Genomic DNA, 20,917 nt, shown 5'->3' with positions numbered 1-20,917 from the left:
TTAACTCTGAAGTGAAAAAGCAAAATAGACCACATAATCCACATTAACAAATCATGGCATTTAATCTCAGAGTAATCAACTTTCTTAAATTTACTGCTAAAATCTGCAAAGCAAAAGGATGTCGTATTTAATTATAATACCAATCAGCTCATGAAACCAAAAAGTCTTACAATCAGTATATATGAATCAAATACATGCTATTCTTACTGAAAAATTCAAGTATATGCTATGAACTAAAAGTTTTTCCAACCTTTTCGTAACTGAACTTCAGATTTTCCAAATTATCCATCTTTTGAAAATATGATACATCACCAAATGCATTGAGAATGTCCATGTAATAAAAAATCCCAGATGTTAATCAAAGAAATTATACCTCCCTGGTGAACCAACACCAACTAGAGTACAGACATTAAGTTGTTGAAACCATCAAGACAGTGTTCTAGTTGGGTCACGACAGGCATTCCCATGCTTTATACACTCCATCAAAAACATAGAATCCGCTAACAGAAAACATCAAGATATCAATTTGAGAAATTAATTCAGAATGCCAAATTTCTTTCCCCAAATGCCTTTGAATACCTTCATTTCTAGCATCTTGAATTACCCATTGTTGATGTAAAAGACAGTAGATATTATTCAACATTTGAGTAAATATTTTCAAAGACACAACCTAAAATAAAAACCTTTGTGTATCACAAGCATGATACACCATACATATATACATATGGGCATTTGTAAATCTTACATATGTACTAGTATGCATCACATGCATGATACATCAGACATATACATACAGGCATTCGAATCAAACCCATGAACTGCAATTATTGGAACAGGAAAATACATTCCATTCCCTTCAAAATTTTAAAAATTAACAGCGAAGCTATAGAGAGCAAACTTGATAGTTGTATGACATACTTCAGAATTAAAACTTTCAGTTCTAAAATTATAGCTAAAATAAAATATTGGGTTTCTTTTGTAAATGCGAATTTCGTACCTATTTGGGTTTCTTGAGCCAGCTTGTCGCCATGAGAGAGAGAGGGACGATGGTGTTATGATAGTTCTGGCACACCCATGAACGAAGCATTCAAAGGGTTTATTGAGGGGATAGTGAACTCTAATATTTGCAGGGCAAGGTTGATCATTTGCCTCGTAAACTCTATTTTGGAAGGAAAGAAAAAGAGAGGGAAAACGAAAGGTAATTAGAAGATAAAGGAGAAGAGAGAGGAAAAGGGAGGCAAAATTCTTTCCACTCACCATATTCTCTCTCCCAAGGTGAAAAGAAATTGAGGGTCGAAAAGACCTTTTCCACTTTTTAAAGGTTTTTGCCGTTCAATAAATAGGTAGACGATAATTTAAAGGATTACTTAAAGATTTCGTTTTTAAAAAATATGGTTTAAAGAAAAACCTAAAATAGTATCTCACAATGTTTAACCTTTTTATTCATGTTGTTATTATTATTTTTTTAATTTCAGAAAACATTATTTAAATGAATGTGTTATGGTAGGTATCTTGAATTTTTCATCCCTTTTATTTTTACAGTCATCATTTCGAATGATCTGAAGTGAATAAATTTGTAAAATCATCTTCAATGTCCTTCTTCTTGATGTTGTTTATAGGAAATTAGGGTCAATATTACCGAAGTATTAAGTAACAAAATGAAACTTTATTTCCGCTATAAGGACTCAAACCTAGAACTTCCTAACCCAGTTAAATATCCATTGGTATGTTGTCTACAGGAAATTTGATGTTATTAAATTTCATTCCAAAAATATATAAACTATTTGCTGAAAATTCATTCATAAACCCAACTGGTCCAGTATAGATTTTTAGGTCCATTTGATGCAATTTCTTGGGGAGGGAGGAAAAAAAAAAAGAAAATAAGGACTTTAATATATGTTATTGGAGAGGGGAAAAAAAATCAAATAGTTTATAAATTTTATTAATTTTTATTTTATTTGGATAACAAGAAGTGTAAAAAACAAACACACACACATTGATAAACTTTTTAAAAATTTGGTAAAGATAATAGAGGGACCGAAAAAAAGAAGAAGAAGAAGACTAGAAAAACAAAAACATACTCACACCCATTTACTATATTTTGAACCCAATGGAGTATTTTATTAATATTATTATTTTCAAATTACACTAAATTACTATTTGACATGTTAAAAAGCCTCCTCCTTTTTTTTTTTCTTTTTTTTTTTTTTTCAACTTGACAAGAAACACCACTCACAAGTCCCTTCACTTGACCTCTTCTACAACTTTATTTATTTCTTTATTTTACCGACCAACATCCAAACCATGAAAACAGTTTTAATGTGAGCTCGAACTTGAAATCTTCGGTCTGAACTTTTGTCCCTTTTTTTATATTAAGTGAGATTTACAAGTACTAAAAAAAAATGTGTATACCATAAAGATCACATCAAACTATGGGCTAATTTAGTGCCCATCAAAAAGGAGCATTCTACTCCCTGAGAGGTTATGCATTCAGTTGTTTTTGCTATTTCATCTAGTTCAACTTCAATCAGTTCTGAGAGGTTATATTACGTCTTAAATTGACTCCAATTTTTTTATTTTTTTTTTCCTTTATTTATTTATTTATTTTTTTTTTGTCTTGAAAAATAGTTCTAACTCATTTTGTCTTCATGCAAACTTGAACTCTCATAAGAACTATAAAAAACAAATATTAAACTCGAAGTCTTCTGCAATTTAGCTAAGAATGTGTAGAAAATAAGTCACAGAGAAGAGGGAATATACAACAGAGGGCAAAGCCCAACAAGCCCGAAGGCAAAACATGGCCTAAACAAAAGCCCAAACCAAAGTTCAAACAAAACAGAGCCCATCCAAACCAATATGATTTTTGGAAATATAAAATTGTTTTTAAAATTAGGAACAAAGTCTTTAATTTCTCCTATTGAAGGGGGCAAGACTCTGCTGATAATAAAACGTACCATGTACATATAATTCTGAAGATTTGGTTTCATTAATAAGTCACATGACTAGACAATTAAGATTTGGTTTCATATAATTATGAAGATTTGGTTTCATTAATATAATTATTAAGATTTGGTTTTATTAATAAAGTAATAGCAAAAGCATGATTGTCACATAAGTTTATTTAATTTGGACCAACATCAATATCCACCAATACATATAAATGATGGTTTAATTGAGAGAGCTAACCAAGACACTAATCAACCCCACCATGTTCTTCAAAAGGAGTTTTAGGTCACGGGGGACAGTGACCTATAGCAAGTGTACGTACGTGTTAGACAAACTACCCTGCATTTTAGACACTGTATTAATTAGTGTTTAAAGCATCAGTTAGAAGATCTTTAGGTTATGTTTGTTAGGTGGGAAGGAGGAGAATGAGGGATGGAGCAAAACTTTACCGTTTGGTGCAAGGAAAAGTTGGAGGGAAGGGAATGATGGATAAATGGATAGGTAATAGATTAAGCATTACCAATATCACCTCCTATTCGGGGTTGATCTTATGCATTGAAAATGTATCGTTTTGGTGCATAGACACGAAGCTTAACACCATTGATCCCCGTACGTGTTGGAACTCTGCGTGGCATTGGATCCCTTATACACGGGAGGAAAAAATTCTAGAATACCCCGAGATACCGTATATACCCTTAGATTTTTCAGCCGTTAGATGTGATAATGGGGCCTACCTAATGGAATGATCCAGTGGCTGGAAAACTTGGGATACGGTACCCCTGCATGGGGTATTGTATAACTTCTTGCACGGGAGGGGATCTGAGTTCCTGGCCCATCATTTTGCATGCCTCTAAAATTTGATAGAAGAGAGGACGGAAGATAAACATAAATATCGTATAATATGTAAAGGGATGTTATTATATGCTCCACTAATTTTTGTAAAATTATACAAGGAGGGTATTATGGTGAAAAAAATTATATAAAGTCCCCCATTCTCTTTCATGTTACCAAATAATAGATAGCGACACCTCATTCTTTTACATATACCACCCACTCAATAAAACAAAAGTAGAGAAAAACACCTCCATTTTTCTAAAAATGTCTCATCCATCCGAAATTGAAAATGATCCATTATACTTTAGAAGATTTTTCTGATTCAGATAACATGGTCCCGATTAACCATCACATGACACATCAGCAAAAAACTAAATAAAGCTTACACCATTTTGACAAATTTGCTGATATGTCAAGTGTTGATTGGACCGGACCATTTAGTAATTTCTCATAAGACATGAGATAAAAGGAGTTTAACCAAAGTTCCATTTTTATTAGGCTTGGATTTATTTGGATTATCATGGCTTACATTAATGAACGCTAAGATTCCATATTGAATACGGAATCACATATCCCATATAAATTCCACTGCATTTTGGGCTTGCATATTCCACGAGCCAGCACGCAAGCTCATGTGGGCTAGCCCAATTAGCACGAGACCGCTTTGGCACATTTGGCCATTTGGGCTCGCGGAAATAGGCTTTCCAGAGCCCGCTGCTGATGCTCTCACACATATCACAGACCATCTATCTCGCCTTCTTCTCTTCATCTCTTCCCATCGAACTCCAAATCAATCCAGTGGCAAGTGTAGTTCATTCGAAGAAGCCGGTTCTCTCTGATCTGCTTCTTCAAGTTCAGGTAATTAATCATAATTTCGATCCGTTTGGGGATCCAATTTCACTCTGATCTGATTATTTCATGTTTTCCTTCGTTTCAGATTGGGGTTTGTGTAATAAATTCCATTTGTTGATGAATCGTGCCGATTGGGTATGCAGTTTATGGGTTTTTTTTTTTTTTCTTCTTCTCGAAGTTAAAATTAGGAATAGAGTTCTGTTGTGCTTTGGTTATGGTGAAAGTTCAGAATTTTGAGTTTAGAATGAAAGTTTTTTAGTTTTTCAAATTTTTTTTTTCCTTACTTAGTTTTTCTATTTGTTACAATTACTTCATTTTTAACTTTTATTCAGAATTTTTCTTTGGGCACATTATTATTATTATTATTATTTCTTTGTTTATTCTTTTGTTGATTAATCGAGCCGATTGTGTATCCAATTTATGGATGAAATTTGTTATTTTATTTTATTTTTTTTTTGTTGGTTTTTTATTTTTGTAAAAATTCAGAATTTTCAGTTTAGTTAATAATGAAACTTTTTTAGTCTTTATAGTTGTTACAATTACTTCATTTTTTTTATTCAGAATTTTTATGTCAGTAACATTATCTTTGATTTTAGAGTCTTCTTCTTTGTTTATTAATCTCCTTTTTCTGATGAATCCTGCCGAATATAGGTATACAATTTATGGGTAAAAGTCTGTTCTTTTTGAGGTTTTCTTTTTTCGTTATTCTCTGCAAGAATAGAGTTGTGTTTTGGTTTTGGTAAAAAAAAATTAGTTTTTCTATTTGTTACAATTACTTCTTTTGCTATTTTTATTCAGAATTTTATGTCAGTCACGTTATCTTTCTTTGTGTGTTTTTGATTTTAATTTCATTTTCTTTGTTTATTAATGGCCTTTTGTTGATGAATGCCAAAAATTTTTGTACTCTTCTTATGGAGATGTTAACAATGCCAAATGGTTATCGTTTTTTTGGAGTTGTACTCATCTGCTTATGGATTTGTGCTTAAACATGTTTATAATCGGACTGGTATGGCATTGAATATGTTTCAAGGTGGCTTATCTAGTGCTTCTATTTTTGCAGGTTACAAATTATGCAGTGTCAAGTATAGCAGCAGCAACTACACCATCCACAGTCCAGTAGAGCATCAGCAAGTGAAGGGGTATTTGGGATTAAGGTAACATGTTTTTCTGTTTTTGGTGGAAGATCTATATGGAAATAGGCATACTTTTTGGGACAAGTTTTTTTGTGATGCCATATGTGACACAGACAACACAGTTGGGTTATTTTTTGTTAGTTGGGGGACACTTGGTTGTTGGATGGTTGATGTTTGGGCTGTTGCACAGTTGGTTTCTAATTGTGCAGTTGATTTTTGTTTGCACTCTTGATTATTTGCACATGCATAGTTGCTAACTGCACAGTGACAATTCAGGTGTTGAGAGGGAGAGAACTGGAAGGGGAAAATGAGGAAAGAAAATGAGATGGAAGAGTAGAGTGACAATTCGATTGGGTCCTCAACCATAGACACAGTTCAGAATGGCTCTGAGGAAGAACAGAGAATGGCAAAACTTCTTGATCAGAGGACTGATGGGGTGTTCTCGATCCTACAGTTGGGATTCGAAGGTGGATCTGAAGAAGCTCCGTCCGATGATTCTGAAGAGGATTGAGGATAGGGCCAAGGACTATCCGGTAAAAGCCATGGTTCCTGTCGCCCTAGACGTCCTCAAGGCCAGAACCCTCCTCATTCGAGGCGTCTCCACCCTTCTCAAAGGCTTCCCAATCTGGGCCTGCAGGTATTGCCTCTCTCTCTATATATATGTATATATATATATCTGCGCGCGCGCGCGCACATTCAAATCCACGTTTTATATTCTCACACATCTAGTAGGTACTTGGTGTCCTGTATTGGGGATAATCAATACAAAATTTGGGTATATATATTTCATTATGCTAAAGTTTTTACCTGAATTTTACCTAGCGTGATCTTCGGATCAATGATAATTAATTTTTACACAAAGAACTAAAGCCTCAATCTTCAAGTCACTAACTACTATAGATTATTAGCAAAATTAGTAATAAATATAGTTACCACAACTAATTCAATCCTATGGAGGATTATTATTGTAAAAGCTATAATTCGCCACATTACCATTCTTTCAGGGAAATCTTGTTTCATATTGTTACTATTCGAAAATCTATCACACTCACACACGTTTATCTCCTTAATTCTCTTCATATGAGTGATTACTCTGAGGTTCTAACGAACATGACTTTGCTACTGGTATTTCTTATAACAGTTAGCGAGTCTGACATCAGTTCAGTTTCACTTAAATCAACTTGGTTCCTTCAAAATGTCACATATTTCTTTTTATGTCTTCTTCAAGTACTAATTTTTCATAAAAAGAAGAATGTATTAATAGTTTTTAGGAAGAAAATTTAATTTTACTTGGCATTGTTTCTTTGCAGATTTTGTCCAGAAGTATATATTGGCGAGGAAGGCCATTTAATTAAGACATGTGGTGGTTACAAGCGTCGTTCCAAGAACCACATTCATGAATGGATCAGTGGTAGCTTGAATGATGTGCTCGTACCTGTAGAAACATTTCACCTTGATAACATGTTCCAAGGAGTAATCAAACACAACCAAAGATTTGATTTTGACCGTGTACCTGCTGTAGTTGAGCTTTGCTGGCAGGCAGGGGCTGATCAGTATGCTGAAAGTCTATGCTCTAGTAGTTGGAATTCAGATAATATTGTGGGTGATGTTACTGGTGCAGAGTCTTTGTCACCTGATGATCTTAGGTTGATAGCAAATGGAACTTTGAGGGCATGGGAGACAGTTAGATCTGGGGTGCAAAAGTTATTGTTGGCTTATCCAGCAAAGGTTTGTAAATATTGTTCTGAAGTTCATGTGGGGCCATCTGGGCACAAAGCTCGGCTTTGTGGGGTGTTTAAGTATGAGAGTTGGCGAGGCAACCACTTCTGGAAGAAGGCAGAGGTGGATGATTTGGTGCCTCCGAAGGTTGTGTGGTGCCGGCGGCCTCAGGATCCTTTGGTTCTTGTAAATGAAGGGCGGGATTTTTATGGGCATGCCCCTGCTGTGGTCGATCTGTGCACGAAGTTTGGTGTTGTTGCACCATCAAAGTATGCTTGCATGATGAAAGTGATGGGTTTATCAGCACCACCAGTATGAGTCAAAAAAATTTATACTCTGTTCGTTGCATTTTCAGTGGGGTTGCTTCAAGACAATTCAATTTCAATCCAGAATGTTCCAGTGAAGTCTTGCAGTTTTCATTTTCAAGCTGGGTTCTAATCAACTCTCTTGTTCATATGGCTGAAGGTTTTCTGGTACGTCTCACTCATTGGTGCATTAGCTCTGCATTTAGCCAGAAAGTATGTTAGTAGACTCGGGTGTTCAGTTTAGATCTCTCTCTCTCTCTCTCTATGGTAATTTAGGTTTTCTAAATCCCATCTGTATGCATTTTTTCTTTATCTCTTTCTTCCAGCACCTTTATAGAAGGAACATACACTAGATAAGCAGATATTGTCCATCTCTTAGGGCTTGTTTGGAAAGTGTTACGATATTATTTTTCTGATATTGGTATTCAAATTTGAGCCCATGTCATGTTTGAAACATTGATATTGGTTTTAGATTCTTCAGGATAGTTCATAGCATATTAGATTTTTTGGTCAAAATCCATATCACCGAGTTGGTAATATTGTGTGTTTTGGTACCGTAGCGGAAGAATTAAAGCAAATTTTCAAAAACAAATTTTCATTACCAAACATGGTTTCGATTTCTACCAAAAACACTTCTACAGCAAAACGGTTGTTTTGATATTAATAAAAAACATAATGCCTAAAACACATCGCATGCAAACGGGACTTGGCAGTTCTTGCTATATTAATTTCTGTTGCATATTTGTTTCTTTTAAAATATCATTCATTTTTTTTTTTTTTTGACATCTTCTTCCCATCACAAAATTTGCTTAGATAATGGCCTTTTTCAAGAACCATCTTTTCATATTCTTTTTTATTCTCTTTGGCAAGGAATTGTGTAGTACTTGGATAAAACTCAAAAACAATATATATGAGGTTAAAAGAAAGGCATTCCTTCCTGCTACAAGATAACGTAATAAGTGAATCTAGTACAATATTCCTTTACACTATTTACTTTAAAATATAAACTTACATCTCAATAAATTTAGGGCTTGCTTGGTTAAGTTAAAACTTAAAAGATTCGAAAATTCAAATGTGAATAGAAAATAAAAATAAATGTTGGACCTATATGATTCATTCCAAAAATGGGCCCCTCGTTCTTTTTAACCTTTCGCTTAACCAGGTTAAGGAATTCCCTTCAGTGTCATCAAAACGACGTATTCTTAATGGCTTTAGATTGATGCAAAATGGTACTCAAACAATGTGTTCTTTAGGAAAAGGAAGTATGATGTGTCTCTTTGGAACAAATTTAATAAAGATAATTTAGTTTTAAAAGTATCAGTTGTCTATTTTAATCTATATAAAATAATTAAAATTTACTAAAAATTTATATAGATAAATAAATATAGGTATTGATACTGATAGATAGACATTTATAAGAAAACCATACACTAAGTTGGATATTATAAGTATTAGCATAATAGAATTAATTGTTAAAAATATACATTAAGTTGGATACTTAGTTATTTAACTTTTTGTATTTCAATTATTTGAAAATAAATTATAAAATTACATATACAAATTGAAAATGAAGAGTTGTTAAATCTTACATTTTAATTAATTAGAAGGGTAGTTTAGTTTAAATAGGTAATTATTAGTGTGGGTAGTAGAAGAGGTTTTTGAATTTTTTAAAAATAACCCTCACTCGACATTCAACTTTATGCTCCGTTTTGTGTGAAGGAAGAAAAGAATAGATGTATGAGGCACTAGGGAATAAGAGATTACGTCATTCCCTAATTTAATTTTGTTTGGTTGGATGGAAGAAAATGAAATAATATCTTATTTTGTTTGTTACAAGAGAGGAAAGAGTATTAAATTATAAAGAAAATTTTATAATTTAAAAAATCTTAAATATTTGGAGGGATAGAAATTTGTGATTGATGACGGATGATTCATCTATCCTCTTTTCTCATCTCTTCCAACTCTAATAAAATTTGTTTATTCCTTTCTATCTTCCCAAAAGGTGCATTAATGTATTAAATGTTTTAAAAAATGCAAACTCTCACTGCCATTCAACTTTAAGATCAACAAAGTACATCATGAGTGGAAATAATAATTAAATCCATTAAATTCGGTTTATGGAAATCAGGCTATTTCTAGTTTTATCTTATGTTTTCCATGAATACTATTGAGGAAATTAAAATTTAGAACAAATAAAAGAAGACACGTCTTTTATGTGTAATGTGATGTTAGTTCCAATTCTACTTATCAAATATATATATGTGTGTGTGTGATGTTAGTTCCAATTGGTCTGCAACGAAGTTTTGATCAACAAAACAAGAGAAGGTATATAATTCCATAATAAATGTACGCTTATTTGGAGATTCAATTGTCACAAGTCTTGGTTTTTATTACTTTATTAAACAAGATGGTTTGAACCTTAATTAATTTTTTATTTTCTACTAAAATTTAATTACGAGAGAGATACATAAATATTCTCTTCTCCGTCTTAAATTATAATTATAGTTTTTTCATAGATGAGATGTGTCATTATGTGTGATGATATATATAGTACTATTAATTTTCTTCTATAAGAAAATGAGGTTGGATATTTTGAACGACTTTTTATTTTATTATTATTATTGTTGTTGTTGTTGTTTTCAAGATTGGTATACATTTGTACCAGCAATATGCATGCCCACTTAACCAAAAACTTCAAAAGATGGTACAAAATTTCAACAACACCATTAAGTCTTTAAAACTTATATTAGCAACTTATAAAAATAATTTAAAAACCAAATGTCATGTAGCCCCATGGCAAAAAGTGTGTATGAGTGTATATTTCTTGCCACTGTAAAATAAAATAAAATAAAATAAAAATTGATAAAAATAATAAAAATAAATTCAAGCATAATCATTTTCATTTGAGTTTAAAAATTAATATAATAGCCAGTAGTGTTACTTTCTTCAATAAAACTTTGATTATATTACTTTAGAGAGAGAGAGAAAAGAAAGAAAGAAAATCAAGGCTTGATTATGTGAAAAAATTAAAAATATAAATTGCTTGATTCAAATTAAGTTAATAAAGTAGACTTAAACATGAATAACATTTGACAATTAACTTTGTGCGCTCTCCACTTTCATTTCTTCAATAACATTTGATTATAACATTAAAAAAAAAAAAAAATCACGATGAAAAAATAAAAATTATTTAAATCAAATTAAATTAATAAAGTATAATTAAATATGTATGTCTTAACTAAAATAGATGGTTATATATATATATATATATTCTTATTTTTGCTAAGCGATCTTTGTAACGATCCAAATCCATGGATCCAAAACATCAATCGGGTCCTCACTCAAGGTCACACAAGGGTAATAGTCATTTCAAGATAAGTGAGAAGTGAGTTGACTCTAAATGAGTCAAGGGGTATCCATTTAGGTCATCACAACAATATAAACCCATTTCCTATGGTTCTATATGCAAAAACAATGTTTTCACATAATTAGCAATTTTCGATTTAAAAGATTTCTGAAGCAGTTCGAACTAAAATGGTCACAACTTCCTCTACATTTGGAATTTTTTAGTGAGGTTAGTATTATTGGAAAACTAACTCAAAATCATTGAATTTAGACTAAAATTTGACCCAATTTGGTTAAGAAATGAAGGAGATGTGACTATTTGAAGTTGGGTCAAGACAGTAGGTGACTAAAAGCGTTAGTCGATTGAAACTGAAGGATTGGACCGATCAAAATTGTGAATAAGGTTTACACAATTTTGACACATTTGTTGATGTATCGTGTTGATTGGACCGCACCGTATAATAATTTCTTGTAAGGCATGAGATAGAAGGGGTTTAACCAAAGTTCCATTTTTATTAGACTTTGATTTACTTGGATTATCCATGGCTTGCATTAATGGACCCCAAGATTCATATTGAATATGGAATCACATACAATCCCATTTACGAAATTTTGACACATTTATTGATGTATCAAGTGTTGATTGGATTGGGCCATATAATAATTTCTCACAAGGCTCGTAAAGGGGTTTAACCAAATTTCCATTTTTATTAGGCTTGGATTTATTTGGATTATCCATGACTTACATTAATGGACCTTAAGATTCATATTAAATACGGAATCACATATCCCATATAAATTCCACTCCATTTTGGGGTCATGCCTTTCCCTTTATCTTCTTATTTTGGTCATGAACATTGGTTGCTTCAAAATATGAAGTTTGGATCAGTTCAATTAATTGAAACATTATTATACAAAAGTTAAGGCAAAGAAGTACATGTTCTTACTCTTGATAGACTTTACCCATTGCAGTAGCCAAACAAAACTGTCATTCTCAAGATGCCCTCAAAATCCAACCAACACCTAGACCAACAAACTCTTTAATAATCGACCTTTTTTGCAATTCCCTAATATGATTTAAGAGGGGAAAAAAAATATACTAATAAAAATGTAATTGCAAAATGCGACTTCCACCTAATTTCAAGGACGTAAATCAACAGAGAGGTTTTTTATTATTATTTTTTTTTCTTCTACTTTTTTTAATAAAATTGTTTTTTTTTTTTTTTAATTAATCCTAAGTGTCGGAAATGCATGACCCTTTAAGACCCCTCAATAACCCGACTAATTCCAAAAAATCCAAATAATTGCCTCCCCACCCGAGTCAAGTAAGGCACCGTAAGGACTGTAGAAGCTAGCCACCAAAAACACCGAGCGAGAACTTAAACCCCAGATCTAGGGCTTTTGAAGCCGTCCTGATATCCGAAGCGGCTTTTTAAGAAGTTGAAATATTTGTTCATTTGGAATTTTCTCATATCAAGGGGTGTAAAAATCAAAATCTATGCTCAAGCCAGAGTTAAATACAAACCCGCATAAAATTTCAAATTCACGCATGACATAATTATGACAGGTCGTGCTTATCCACTTTCCCAGCCTGTCCATTTTTTTTTTTTTTTTTTTTTTTTCTCTCATCCTTTATCACTTTTTGTTACGAACTCCAATGGACAACAGTCAAATTTGTCAGGAAAAAAAAAATAATACAGTAATAATAATAAAAAGAAAATGAAAAAAACACACACACACACACAGCCCTCGAAAGATTCCTGCATCGTGCACTTTTGTCATACGTGTGGCATCACATCTTCTTTAGATCCCGTGTGTGTCCTTTCCTGTCAACTCTCTCCACTCCCCTCTGCTACAGTAGTACAGTCTTTAACACATACATATATAGAAATATATATATATATACATGTACATATAGAGAGAGTTGTGGCATCACTCACTCACATGGGTGTTGGTGGACTGGTCCCACACAACCTGGCATTAGATAAATAAATAGGACCCACAAACAGTGCCAAGCACACATGTGACAATGTGACCTTTCTTTCCCTCCCCTCCATAAAAGCCACACAAAAAAAGAAAGAAGAAAAACACACACATACACAGTCACACAGACCCCACATTATAATAAAGGAGCAACTGCAACAAGGAGACAAAGTACTTTAAAAATATAAAAAGGCACAGCACATTAAAGAGAGAGAGGGACCGCCAATTAGATTGAAACACTATTTTCGTTTCTCAAATTTTTCTAAATTTATCTCTTTCTGTCTATTAATTCTAAAGCTTGATGCTGTGTATAAACATTAACAACAACAACAGCAAACAACTTATAATGGTAGAAAATATTCTTTCTTTCTTTTTGTACCTGAAACTGCTGAGGTGAGCTGACTGACTACTCTTTTACCTTCCCCCCTCTCTTTCCTCTTTCCCTCCCCCCCCTTCAGACCTTTAAACACCAAACACTTCCCTTTTGAGGCACCAAATCAGCCTTGTAGTTACACAACATTTCACATCTTCTCTTTCCTCTTCTTGATCTCTTCTTGTTTCCGCTTCTGCTGTACACATATTCATTTAATTTTGCTTTCCTACCAACAGACACTAATAAACAAACAAACTACATATGGGCTCCTGTTTGGCTACTGGGAAAGCCATGAAATAATTCCATGAATGGTGGGTGAGAAAGGGGAAGAAAATTGCCGCTGCTGCCCCATCAGTTTACTACTACTACAGCTACTACTACACATTGATTGTTTGATTTTCTTTTTGACTTTTTCTTTTTGTTCCTGTGGTTCAACTTCTACTACAGAATATGAGATGGAAAATAGTACCAAACAAAGAAAGAAATGGCTGACCCACTCCTTTTACTGCCTTTTTACGTATCATTTGTATTTTAGTAAGTAGTATTGCATTTGATGATGATGGTAGTGATGCTAGTAGTTGAGGTGGTGGTGGTGGTGGTGGTGATTTTTCTACAGATCTGAACTTGGTTTTGGTTATACTTTCTCAATCTTCTTCCTGTAAAATACAACACAAAAACAGCCAAAACAGAGCAACCACCCATTAAAAAAAGGCAAAAACCCTAAATGTTGGTTATGTGAAGAAGCAAACAAAAACAAAAGGGGATTAAGATTGAAACAATTTTAATCACTTACCTATGCTAAGGAAGCTAAAGTTCGGCCGGGTAATGCCGGCCATGGCCTACATTTCAATGGCCCCTTGTCCAGAAGAGAATCTGTAGCAAAAGTTCAAAAGCTTATAGCTAAATTGCATATATATATATATTGATACTTGTATAGAACAATGAATGGTATATATATATATATATATATATGAAATGATAAGTAATACCTGGGAACTTGGAAATAACATGATTTGAAGGAATTAGCCATGTCCAGTGTAGAAGTAGCAGGAAGTAAGGATGAAGTGATCAAATTACCGTTAGCAGCCGATATCACCGGAAACACAGCACTCTCTTCGGCTTCGCTGGCAGCGTTGGAGAAGGCGGTCATGTAGTCTCCGGGAGCCTTCGGAGATGCAAAAGGACTATCGGGGAGGTTGTGCTCCAAGCTGCACTCAAAACACAACAGTGTTAAAAGACATTATAGAATGAATCCAAAAAAGCTGAAAAATTAAGACACATTTAAGTAAAAACATGATTTTTCTGTAGTTTCATACCTTTCTTGTATATCACTTTCTTCATGATGGGGGCTTTCTTTGCCATTGTCACTCCCATCATTGCCAGATGAAGATGAATCCTTTTCTTTCTCAGTCACATTTGCACTCTGCTGATCAGCCATAGCAGTGCTAGAGTTTGTAATTACTGGACTTGAACCATTCTCTGCAGCAAAACAATGATACTACTTAATTACCAACTCTTTCACTTCAAGTTCAGATTTTGGGTACTCAATAATGCAAATGAGATATATACCTTCTATGATTTCTGGGCTGCTACGATCTGGCGGAAGAACCAGAGTCTGATTGAAGAAATTCGGGGACTGCGTAGGGGACGGAATGGCACCTCCGGTGGAAAGTGTTCGATGATGATTTTGCCGCTTTACATCAAGAAGTTGCAGACCCATCAGTCTTCGGCCTTGGAGTTCAATGGCTTGCTGCAAATCAGCTTGCTCCTCCAGTTTCCTCTTCCACAACATTTGCTGGGTGTTGTAAAACATCCTTGCTCCTGAATTAGGAGAAAAATACATAAATATTTGCGATACAACATTTACAGGTTATACAATTTAATTTACTGGATTATATATGACCATCAATGTATGAAACAACGGACACATTGACCATGTTTGCTTACCCAGCTGGAAATCATAAGGGTCTCTTGAATCTAAGCCAGTAGGGCTACCACACGCCGAAAACTCTCCCCTCTCCATCTGCTGCTTCCTGTAATTCCCCATGAATATTAGCAAAAACACCGAGATTTTCCAAGTCAATGTTAGAGAGAGAGAGAGAAAGAGTGCCTGTACTTGTCAGGGACCTTCCCCTTCTCCTTGTATGGCTTGACGAGCACCCGAGCATCGCATACAAAATGGGGGTTCCCTTTGGCAAGAATGATCTTCACAGTCTCCGGGTAGACAAAGGTAACAAACCCAAACATCCTTTTCTGCTGGTATGGAATCCTCACATCTTGCACAGGTCCATAATTGCTTCAAGAACAAAATTGAAACAATTTAGATACCAACCAAACAAGATATAATAATTATAATCTCAGGCCAAAGGTCCAAACTTTATTTAGAACACAAACCAGACACCTGAAATAATTGGACACATCTTCTTCTCTGAATGTGCTATCAGCTGGGAAAGTCAAGTAAATCTGTCTAGAACTAGAGTTCATCATTCCCACCCCACCATTCATTGAAAAATCATTTCTTTCGAGTCGGGATCGCCCGAATTTGTGCATATCTTCACCCATTATCATTGCTGCAGCCGCCCTACAACATATAACAAACACAATCACACCAAAATCATGCCAAAATGATAATCAGAGAGAGATATAGATATTTATTTATATATGTGATACCTTTGACTGTCACTTTGTTGTTGCTGGAGCAGAAAATTCATGCATTTGTTGGAGGAAGATGGTGAATAGGGGAAGGAAGACGAACCCATGAGCTGAGAAGCAGCAGCAAACCTTTGTTGGTGGGCTGATTTAGATCTGAGAAGCTCTTGACACTGCTCCATCATCTCGAGCTTACTCGGCGAGCCAACCATGGAGGCACCATCTGGGTCAGCGAGGTTGTCATGGAGGAACCTACAACTGTTTCCATTCTTACAGTAGCCTCTAGCAAAGTAGAGGCAAGGCTTCCACCCAAATCCACCAGATGGGTCATCAGATCCCAAGCAAATATCGCTAACTGAGCAGCTCCGGCGGTGGGGAAGGCCTCCCCAGTTAGCTGCACCGCCGTATGAAGGGAAGAGCTCGCCGCCGTTCCCGGGGCTGGAGGCTAAATCCGGCTGTGGGTAGTACAAATCGGAGCTTTTCGGGCCGAGAGTCGGCGAGCCATCATTGAGGAAGGAAAGCTGGTCTTGGAGTTGAAATTCGTCAATCAGATCAGTCCCTCCACTTCCGTAGAAAGGTGAAGCAGAAGAGTTCATCGACGCCGACGAAGTCGCTCCGACTGGTATGCTATTGATTGTGTTACTCGAAGCAGCTACGAAGGTTGAAGATGAGCTTGGACTGATTAAATCTTCTGGGTTCGGGAAATCAGAAAAAGCAGCCCAATTCGGGGAAGAAGATGGGTTTGGGATAGAAAGAGGGGACGGAAGATTAATTCCACCGCCACGACCACCACCACCGGGGAGCCAAGAGGGAACCGGAGAGGAAGAAGAATTCTGGCGGGAAAGAGAGATCGGGTTGTTGTTGGAAAGAAACGGCGACGGAGACGACGGAGTGGAGGGTGTGGAAGGAGTGTTCGACGAAAGTCCCAACTCCTTCCGAGCTTTGAGAATCACCGAGTGAACAAGAGCTTCAGGGCCAAAAGCCAAGCGAATCATTTCCTTCTCACCATGGTCTTGGATTAGAAGAAGACCCATGATTTTTGAGGCATTTTCAGGGTCCAAATTTTGGATCCTTGAGAAAACAATCCTTGTTGCTTCATATGCATCCATGTCAGGGTTGGTAGTAGATTCCACTCCAACCCTCCAACCCTTTTGTTTTTGTTCCAACTATTTGCTCTCTTTCTCTCTCTTTTGAGTAACACAAAGGCTTTACCTACCTACCCACCAGATTGTGTTGATCAGAAGTAGAGTAGTTCAGTAAGCTAGCTTCTTTCTTTCTCTTGTTCCTGCAGAGATAACCCAAATGGAAAAGAAAAGAAAAGAAAATAAAGAAAAAAAGAAAAAAAAAAAGAAAAGAAAAGAAAAGAAAAGGAAATGTTAAAAAGGAGTATTCTCGTGGGGGTAATGAAAAGGAGAGGATGGTGAAGGTTCCCTTTGTTCAAAGGAAAATATGGTGGTTGAATTTCTCAATAAAGAAAACTGAAAACTATAGTTGCAGCAAAAGAAACAGATGATAGAAGAAAACAAAGAAATAGAGAGGTCATTCCATTTTTCTTTCTCTGTGTGTCTATCTTTTCTTCCTCACTTTTTTCCAAACTATACTAAAATAGAAGAAAGACTTGCTCTCTGTGCTCTAAAAAGAGTACGGCTTACCCATGAAATCTTTAGTCTGACGATGTGATCAGCCCATTCATGTCTCTCTTGTTTCTCTCTTTCATTTAAACACTAACTAGTAATCAAAAGTTACTACAAAAGCCAAACCACCGCCTTCTTTCTATGCAGGTTGCAGAAATTGGCAGTAGGCAGCAGAAGCAGAGACCATCAATTGCTCTCCTCTGCTGCTGTGCTGTGTTGTGTTGCTCTCCAAATTCAAAAAACCTCCTACCTCTCTCTCACCTTTGTTTTCTGGGGTTGTGGGTGAGTGGACAGTGAAGCTGAACTTTCTCTCTCTACGCTCCCTATTCTCTCTCCTTTGAATATAAAAGAACGACTGGCAAGAGTGACAGGAGGAGAGAGAGAAAGAGAGAGTGTGGGTGCTTGAGTGGATCCAGATCTGTTTCAAGAAAATAGTGCACGTTCTCTTGCCCTAACCTCTGACACTACTCTCCATTTCTCATTTCTTTCCCTACTGAGGAAGAGGGCTTTCCTACTTGCAGATATGGAGCGTGAAGTCACTCTCCAATGACATTCGTGTTTGGGACTTGGAAGTTGAACCTTGGATTCTATCAGGGTCTCATCATGCATAGTATTGATTCAAAAAGTTGGAAATCAATTCGGTTGAAAGTAAATTTTATGTGACCACAAGAGTTGAGATTAACTCAACAGAAAGTGACCCAATTCAGTTGTATGTAAAGAAAATTGAGAATGAGATAAATCCAATAGACAAACTAGAATGAGAACTGGCTACAAATGAACCGAATTGTGCATCAATAATAATTTCAGATGAAACTCAGTTTCTAAATTTGTTTAATAGATAAATTAATCTCGAATAGTATTAGGTCCGGCTGCATAAAATCGTAAACATAAGTTTGTTTATGCTTGTGAATATAAATTTATTTTGAACTCATTTATGTTAATGAACCACGAGTTTGTTATAAGTTTCATTCATATATATATATATATATATATATATATATATATATATATAATTTTATTTTATTAGAATTTTTTAATCTTTAAAATGTATGAAATAAAAATAAAATAATTTATTAAAGTAGTCTGGCTAGTTTGAACTTATTTCAATTCGATTTGTTTTTTCAAAAAAGTTGAGTCTGAATTTTTTAAAATACGACTAACTTGAGCTTGAGTCGGAGCTTAATTTTTAAACTCATCACAATTTTGAGTTAAAGCTTAAAACAAATAAATTCGATCAATTTAAGGGCCCGGCTCGGTTAGTGTGTGACACGGATAGCAGGTGATCTCAGTCCCCGGGTCAATTTAAAATGCACAGCCTTCAATTACATTTGTAGCCCTAATAGCAGGTGGTCTCAGTCCCCCAATCAATTTAAAATGCACAGCCTTCATTGTAATTGAGAGGACCCTTGTGTGTTTGAAAGTTGTGGTACCCACTGAACTGTCTCTCACTGATGATTTAGTAGTAGGATTTGTTATCAGCTGGTTCATGTGTGCTTTGGGAGAGAGAGTCAATGGCCTCCAATCACCTTCTATTAAATAAGAAGTCCTACCATCCCTCCCATTGCTAGCTACTAAAAAAGAAAAGAAAAAAAAGGAAAAAAAAAAAAAAAAAACAAAGAAAAATTATCCTTGCTTTTGCAATCTTTAAACACATCATTTGGGATAATTGGAGGGTCATGACCCCACCAACAAATGCTCCCTGTCTTTCTCTCTCTATACTTACATATATATATATATATACACACACACACATATGGGGACTCTATGCTTAAAATTATTGTCATTATGATGATGATTATTATTATGACAAAATAATGTGTAAAGGCTCTCTTATATATACATATTGGACAGAGAGATGGAGTAAACAATTATAAAATTATGGGGACTTGTATGGGAGGGCTTGGTTCTTGTATATCTATATATTTTTTTTGTTTGGAAAGCGTGGTTCTTATATTACTCCTCTATCACTTGTCGTTTTTAAGATGCCCCCACCCAAATATATAAATATATATATATATACATACTCGTAGGACTAAATAATTCAGCAATCTCTTTCTTTATACATCTACATGGACTACTCATAAAAAATTAAAAATAGGCTACTCAAACCTCATAATAGTTTACAGCGCAGAGTTCAATTACTTTTTCTTCACTTTTTAAGCTTTTTTCATTAAAGACAACTTATCACATTTATATCATAATTATGGCATGTAAACTTCCAATTAAAATTAACATTTAATATTTTTTATAATATATTATTACACATTTTGTGAATTTATTTTTTTAATCAAAAAGTTTTAATTAAATTGGACCACCAAGTGGTAGAGATTTAGAGCCCTCGAGTATTTTTTGAATAAAATAATAAAATAGGCGTTGTGTGTTTTGAAGGAAGGAAATATTATAGTATAGTTTGTGATTTAGATGAACATTGTTTAATTATTTTACTTTTAACAACCATTCTAAAGTTTTAAAACATAAATGATTTGATTTAGATAACAATCCCAACGATTTTAAAAAATTTAGATTAAAATTGAACCAAATGCAATTATTTATTTATTTTTTACAAGACAAGAAAGGTTGGAAGTTAGATTAATAGATGTAAAGAATCGAAGCCGGGCACTCCCAACATCCACCGAAAACACTAACCATTAAGTTATCGAGGCATCTGCAAACGCAATTATGAAAAGCTAATTAAGAGCTACTCATAATCCACCAATTGACCTTTGTACAAATAATTTTTGAAGTCCAACTCGAAAAGAAAGAAAAATAATAATTGAAACTTCAATGAGTACGAGGGATGGCTCCAAGGAAATTCAAAATCATGAGCTGATATAAACTCTCATTTTTTCAAATAGGAGGTTGAGGGATATAAGTTTTGTTGTGGGTATTTATGAGTATTTAACTAATTGGAAAGAAAAATAAAATAAAATATTTAATTTTTTAAAATTTCAATTTTATGCATTTACCAACACAACGGTATATGTATAATATTTGTTTGTGGTTTCCTTAGTCTAACTCGAGCATTTTGTACAATCATTTCTTCTTAATATTAAATTTTTAGTAAATAAAAAGAGTCAAAACATGACACTTCAAAATTTATTGAAGGTAGTATTCACTGAGCTATCGAGCATCTCCATTACTGAA

The 20,917-nt window shown here is 34.5% G+C and overlaps 2 protein-coding genes across 4 annotated transcripts; one reads left to right on the top strand and one right to left on the bottom strand.

The window, feature by feature from the left end:
- Positions 1-4,488: 4,488 nt before the first annotated feature.
- Positions 4,489-8,227, top strand: LOC132299384 (APO protein 4, mitochondrial). 2 transcript variants are annotated; one of them, XM_059795945.1, is made up of 5 exons: positions 4,494-4,638; positions 4,718-4,767; positions 5,693-5,786; positions 6,042-6,402; positions 7,076-8,227. In XM_059795945.1, the coding sequence occupies exons 4-5, from the start codon at positions 6,146-6,148 to the stop codon at positions 7,800-7,802; spliced, it is 984 nt and encodes a 327-aa protein (XP_059651928.1). In that variant the 5' UTR covers positions 4,494-4,638; positions 4,718-4,767; positions 5,693-5,786; positions 6,042-6,145; the 3' UTR covers positions 7,803-8,227. The 2 variants fall into 2 exon arrangements, with proteins under 2 accessions (XP_059651929.1, XP_059651928.1); XM_059795946.1 differs by lacking the exon at positions 4,718-4,767 and having other exon boundaries at positions 4,489-4,638.
- A 5,092-nt stretch (positions 8,228-13,319) lies between these two features.
- LOC132299383 (zinc finger CCCH domain-containing protein 53) lies at positions 13,320-18,235 on the bottom strand. 2 transcript variants are annotated; one of them, XM_059795942.1, is made up of 10 exons: positions 17,792-18,235; positions 16,161-17,424; positions 15,892-16,071; positions 15,601-15,786; positions 15,438-15,523; positions 15,060-15,311; positions 14,807-14,969; positions 14,480-14,698; positions 14,284-14,363; positions 13,320-14,146 (listed from the first exon to the last, which is right to left on the bottom strand). In XM_059795942.1, exons 2-9 carry the CDS (start codon positions 17,246-17,248, stop codon positions 14,330-14,332), a joined length of 2,208 nt encoding a protein of 735 aa, XP_059651925.1. In that variant the 5' UTR covers positions 17,249-17,424; positions 17,792-18,235; the 3' UTR covers positions 13,320-14,146; positions 14,284-14,329. The 2 variants fall into 2 exon arrangements, with proteins under 2 accessions (XP_059651925.1, XP_059651926.1); XM_059795943.1 differs by having other exon boundaries at positions 15,607-15,786.
- Between the last annotated feature and the right edge of the window lie 2,682 nt (positions 18,236-20,917).

This window comes from Cornus florida, unplaced genomic scaffold (assembly GCF_030987335.1).
Source record: "Cornus florida cultivar Cherokee Brave unplaced genomic scaffold, ASM3098733v1 CherokeeBrave_3.0.0_Hap2_Chr03, whole genome shotgun sequence".
Taxonomy (NCBI): Eukaryota; Viridiplantae; Streptophyta; class Magnoliopsida; order Cornales; family Cornaceae; genus Cornus; species Cornus florida.
The sequence above is the reverse complement of the archived record's forward strand: the minus strand, read 5'-3'. Positions and strand labels throughout refer to the sequence as shown.